At 36.4% G+C, this 6044-nt stretch overlaps 1 protein-coding gene across 2 annotated transcripts; it reads right to left on the minus strand.

Moving 5' to 3' along the window:
- Positions 1-2438: 2438 nt before the first annotated feature.
- On the minus strand, positions 2439-5831 carry LOC307042321 (C-X-C motif chemokine 13-like). 2 transcript variants are annotated; one of them, XM_079686147.1, is made up of 4 exons: positions 5700-5831; positions 4723-4840; positions 3864-3944; positions 2439-3107 (listed from the first exon to the last, which is right to left on the minus strand). In XM_079686147.1, the coding sequence occupies exons 1-4, from the start codon at positions 5764-5766 to the stop codon at positions 3104-3106; spliced, it is 270 nt and encodes an 89-aa protein (XP_079542273.1). In that variant the 5' UTR covers positions 5767-5831; the 3' UTR covers positions 2439-3103. The 2 variants fall into 2 exon arrangements, with proteins under 2 accessions (XP_079542273.1, XP_079542272.1); XM_079686146.1 differs by having other exon boundaries at positions 2439-3565.
- Between the last annotated feature and the right edge of the window lie 213 nt (positions 5832-6044).

The raw sequence follows: 6044 nt of genomic DNA on the forward strand, positions 1-6044 counted from the left end.
ATGATAACACCAATGTTTTTAATACTGGCAACTTCTAATTGTGGGTAAAAAAGAAAACGTTCAGTAGAGACGTCCCATAGAACATTTTGCAAAACACAATAGCCAGCATGTGTAGTTCTGGGGGGGCGTTCGATTCCAGTTTTGAATAGTCTGGCGTGGTTTCGTTCCATTTCAAACAGCACGCTCAGCGTAACCTTGGCGCACTGCCACTCCAACATCCAATCCCAGAGTTTGAAGATTAATCACGGGGACAGTAGTCCTAAACGATAGCTGGGGATTATGGGTAGTGTACGTCTGTTTCCGATTATTTTTATTTTGAAATTCAGTTCCTGACGGACGCCAAAAAAGCCAGAGATTATGGAATTAAACAAATAAATAAAAACAAGGATAATTGTGTGTTATTGGTGAGTAAATAACAGTGTGTTATTTAGAAAAACAAAACAAATTAGAAGGAAAAAAAGATAAAACAAAAACAGATTTCAGTATTCTGAGGCTCTGAGCCCCATTTCTTTTCCTCACAGACGACAAAAAAAGTCCGACATTATACGATTTTAAATAAAAACATTAATCGTGGCTTGATATTGAGTAAAAACATGTTTTTCGGTCTTCCAAGACCCTAACGGACAAAAAGACGTGCTGCAGGCACGAAACATACTACCAATAGAAATACATTGCTTTTAAAATCGTTCTGTGAGACACGAAAAAAAGGGGAAAATCGTGATGGTGAACACGAATCAATAGATTAAATGTCGTGACTCTAACTCAAAATGTCATGAGACTGGGTTGGGAGAGAACATGTGTCAAGAAGACGGATGTACTGTCCTTGTGGTAAACCCGCAAGAGAAAAAGCGTTTGAGCTCCATACCATTTCAGAAATAATGCTTGATGTGGTTTGGAACATAAGATGGCGTTTAATCACGGCAGCGTTAAACTGAGTTTCTGCCGGTAGACACTCTTCTTTACACAGAGCTCACCACTTGCATGCGCTCCAAAGGGGCTTGGCCAGCAGCAGCATACCTGCCAACCCTACCGATTTGGGCGTTAGTCTACCGCTTTTGACATGTTTCTACCGCCTAACGACTTAGCTGAGTTTTCCTACAGATTTTCAATCTTCCCAAACTATAACAAATAAAAATGACACTCCATAGACACTGGACTCGACTTTTGGCGGAGACCATTTGCAGCGTGTCTGTGATCGCATCATACAAACAGTCCTCTGTGTTTCTGAAAGAGAAACAAAGTGCAGACCGGGGGTAGCGCTGCCTTTCCTCTGCACCCCCGGGGCTGATGGGGCTGATATTTTCTGATTTATGGTGCAACACAAAGACATTTCGCTCTGTGCAAACCTTTGACTCTAATATGTCAACAACATGAAACAAGAATATGAACCTGGCTTGTTTATCCAATGTTCACACAAGAGTTCTACATCCTGACACATTCTTCATCTACACTGTCTCAACTGAAAGAAGACCAGAAGCACATTAAAAATATGATAAAATGTGGAGACTTTGGGATATTTATCTCCCATTCTTTTACTTTTCGGGCATTTTACAGACCAGACATGTCATTGATGTCCCTGTTTACCAAACTACCACTTTTTCTGAAAAATGCATAAAATGATGCAATATATGTTAAATACATGGTTTATACATGTAATTACTGGGGTTCCATTTCTTCTGATTACCTCATTTGAGCGTACACATTTTCTGCGCCCAGACCTACCTCTTTTGGATTTGGAAAGGTTGGCATGTATGCTGCAGCCTGGTAACATTTGAAGCTACGGACCCAAAATCAGCACTTTCGTAACAGGGCTGAAATAGAGAGGCATGGCTACAATGGGTGATCTGTTTGGTATGTGGAGTAAAACACTTCAGAGACATGTTTTGTATAGATATGGCCCTATAATATATTGTTCAAATATAGCATAATTGGTGAGCTTTAAATTATTGTGTGATAATTATTGTTGCATTATTGTGTTGCACTTTGTAAAGGTGGGGTTTATTTACTTTATTTACTGCTGGGAAGCTAAACTTATAATAATATATCATAATTAGCTAGTAACAACAACTGAATAATAAATGTATTGGAGTAAAAAGACAGCATAATGTGAAAATACTCAATTGGTGCAGCACATGAGTAAATGAACTTAGTTACCTTCCATCATTGGTGAGTATCGGAACTTTAATCATGTTGCTATGAACACCTTCTCACTTAATTTGGGGATTTTTCATACATTACATATAATTTAAAATCCTCTCCATAGCAACATTTTTTAAATTATGTTGCGTTTTGCTGAATTAACATACTAGAGGACGACTTTTAACAAAGTTATAAAGTGCTTTACAAGGGGAAACAAACACTAAATCCCCGGCAAATGAAAATGAAAACAAACAATGAGACTTTTGGGGGTTTATTAATAAAGTGAGTGGCCCCAAAAAAAGCAATTCAGTATAATGTTTTTCCAAACACACTTGTATAATTTTTACATGAATGAGTGGAGGACTGCCTTTTTCTCTTCTTTTATTCTTTATAAGAAGACAAGTAATCATAACACAACACTACAATGACAGGTTACAGTACCAGCCCAGCATCATTGTGTATTCACATTTACAGGAAAGCATTCTTTGCATTCTATTGATTTTGTAATAAAACCACACAGAATTACTTCACAGTACAGAGTTATGGCTTTAAAAAAAAGAAATAGCAACATTTATGTATTTTAGAATCTGAGTATCCATACAGTAATAATGAAGTCCATATTAAAATGTATATAACATGGGAGTAAAGCAGCCCTGTTAAAGTGAAGTACTATCAACTGTCAGTACTTCAGGCATCTGAGAAATAAGTAAGATAGATTGTTTATTGACATTTTCCGAAAAAGGCAACACAAGAAAGGCAAAAGAAGAATTTTTAATTAAAGTGTTGAATCATTTGATTCATTAGGTAGTTTTTAAAGCTGGACATATCTCAGCCCTCCCACCTTAATTCACAGCTTGATACATTTAATTGAAGCCATTGTTATGTCACATGTTGCCACAGATTGTGATCAGAAGTTGTTTGTGGAATCGTTGGGTGACACAGTGGTTGAACCGGAGTTCCCATCTTAACTGTAATTAAAACAAGACAAGCGAAATAACTAAATACAATTATTCAGAAGGCAATAATACCCAGTGGCTAAATGTTGTATTGTTATCAGGGTGGATATGATACCCGAGTGGGGAAATATACAGCGTTATATGATGCAAGTTAGGTTTTTATTACCATTACCCTATTAAATGGGGCCCTATTTTGTTTATTTTTAGGTTTATTTTTGTATTGAAATATCAGTTAAGACACTTTGCCATGGCATGGGGCCGAGAAAATAATGGCTTCATTTGTTTGTATTTGTTTTCAGGGACAGAGGGAGACAATAGACACATTCCCATGTCAATAAAGACAGAAAAAAGGTAACAATGCCTCTCAATCACAAACATTTGTCAATTTCTCTGTTGACATGTAAAGCTAAACAAGGATTAGAAAGCTGTCAATAGTGAGCTGAAGAATCATTCAGGGAGTTGAAGATCTTCTGTTTCCAAAAAAACAACATTTGTAAATTTTTGTATAAAATATATTATACATTTAAGGAAGAAAAACAAAAGAAAACACATCTCCATAAACATTACCATAAACTGTAAACTGACACTTTACTGTAGCATAATTGTTCGTCCATTAAATGTCAGAAACTAGTCTAATGGATTTCTACCAATCTAGAGTCCAAAATTCAGAGATATCAGTTTACAATGGAAAAAAGTACTATTCTGTTTATACTGTAGATATTGTAATTGGTTTTTTGCAGTCATTAATTAAAATAAGCCTATCCTTACCTTTGCAGATTGCTGATCTGTACGTAGACCCAGTTCGCCGCTGGGTTCACACAAACTTTAGAGCCATCCCTTCTGGTGACTCTGCGGAGAGGAGGAGGAGTTGGACTTTTATTATTGACAGGAGAGAAAATGAGAGTTTACTAGTTGGTATTTGGATGTTGCTCCCCTTCGGTGAAGCAGAATGCAGATGCAGTAGTCTCAGTTAAACAAAAGTGGTAAATGCAGTACCTTACCTTATTTTGAAGTTGCACGCTTTAGTTTTTTCCATTCTGTGTAACTTTGTACTTCTCCAGTACTTTCACTATTATAAGTACTTATTAGTCAAGTTAACAGTGATACAATCTGTTATGCGTTAAAGTACATTCCTGACAATGGAAACACTCGATTGACACAAACACATAAGTTCAGTTACTTTGAAGTACTCAAATACTGTTCTTTAAGCAACAGCAGAACATTTTGGTAAATATGTTGTTTTGATTTCCCCCAAGAGACGATATGTTAGAGGCCATGTAGCATAAAAACTGAAAGCATTCTGACTCTCTCCAAAGGTTGTATTTTTATGTTGCAATACAAATACTTACTTAAATGACTGTATATGCTTGTATAACTTGCTTTTAGTAGACACAATTTAGACTTATTGTAATTGACAATGTTTACAATAAACTGCCTCTTAAAAAACAGCTTACGCAATTTTTCCAACACTGCTGTTTGGCTTCTATAACAGTATTTGTGTGATGTAAAAAAAAAGCTGAACTCTGGACTCTTTTTTTCATAATCAATCATAAATATAAAATATATTTGCACATGTTTTACCATACATAAGGTTCCGCAGTTTTTGAAATTAATCTTGACTACTCACATGATTTCAGTCCGTCGGCAGAGTCCTGAAATGGGATTCACCTCGATTCTCTTAATGACTCGGAGAGGCATGGGAGAGGAGATGGTCCGGATGCACATACAGCGCTCCCTCGGAAAAGCTGGGAGATGGAACACAAGTTTTACCCCTGAGAAACCTCTGAAAATCTGAATGAAATGTGAATACTGCTTCATTTGTGTCAATAGAGACACTTTTTAAACTTTTGGTTTTACTGTTGAAACAAAAATGATGTTAAGGGTCACTGTCATGTTTTTTGACACAAAAGCTCAAACTCAAGGCACTTCTTTTGTTGGTAGATCTTTCTAGAGCTTTGAACAGCATCTCACTTTCTTCCTGAGAGGACAAAGTTTGCTCAGGTTCACTTTTCATTTGATAAAAGGAATTACTCAAATTCCTTTGGCTGAGGAAAAAACCCACGGTGAAGTTGAAAGCTCCGGGAAAAGCAAAGAGTAAGGTTCAAAGTAACTGAACCGTGAGTTATGATTTTTGTCAATCGACTGTTTCCAGTGTCAGGAGTGTACTCTAACACATAACAGATTGTAACACTGTTAACTTGACTAATAACTGAGAATAGTGGAAAGTAGGAAATGTGGTCAAAGAAAACAAGATAATAATTATACTCGAAATGAAAAGGAACAATAAATCAAAAATAGAAAAAAAAATAAAACAATGAAACCATCCTCGTTGAAACATAATTCTTGTGTTTTTGTCAAATTGCCTGCCTATAGCAAATCATCAAAATGAAATTGGTGTTATACCATGATAGTCTTAAATTACAGTAACATAAAGTTCTTAAAAATGTACAGCTTCAATATAGGTAAACTATCATTAGATGCAGATGGCAGTTTAGTGTTTGGCTAAATTAGGATTCACAAATTACAAAATAAAGTAAGAGGAAGCATTCCAACATACTGGATTACACAGTTAAGAACACTAAAAAATAAAAATAAATGTGTTACCTTGCAGAGAGGCGATGCAGCAGCAGAGCGTCAGAGTGGACAGGAGGAGCGTGGCTTTAGTCATCATCTTGGCGGTTCTTTGATCTTTCAGCACCGATGAGGATGTGAGAGTAGTGTGAAAGTGATGTGAGAGTGGTGTGAGAGTGCTCTGTGGGTCAATGTGCTGGAGTCTGGCTTTATACAGTAGCAAACAAGGAAGCATGCCACACCTTTCCTGTCTTGACACATACAATGTAAAAATGGTGGCATCTTAATTTTTTAGGGGGGTTTCTGCTAAATGAGTTTGGAGTTTATTTCTGAAGGTCTTTATTTTTACTGATCTATCAAGCAAACTAAATCCACATT

This window comes from Notothenia rossii (assembly GCF_949606895.1).
Source record: "Notothenia rossii genome assembly, chromosome: 6".
Taxonomy (NCBI): domain Eukaryota; kingdom Metazoa; phylum Chordata; class Actinopteri; order Perciformes; family Nototheniidae; genus Notothenia; species Notothenia rossii.

What these genes read in the sequence shown, in the direction of transcription:
- LOC307042321 (XM_079686146.1), bottom strand. Translation starts at nt 5,766, where the DNA reads ATGATGACTAAAGCCACGCTCCTCCTGTCCACTCTGACGCTCTGCTGC. An exon ending in CTGCATCGCCTCTCTGCAAG is followed by an intron (nt 4,841 to 5,699) that starts GTAACACATTTA and finishes TCCATCTCCCAG; the next exon opens with CTTTTCCGAGGGAGCGCTGT. An exon ending in TGCCGACGGACTGAAATCAT is followed by an intron (nt 3,945 to 4,722) that starts GTGAGTAGTCAA and finishes TCCTCTCCGCAG; the next exon opens with AGTCACCAGAAGGGATGGCT.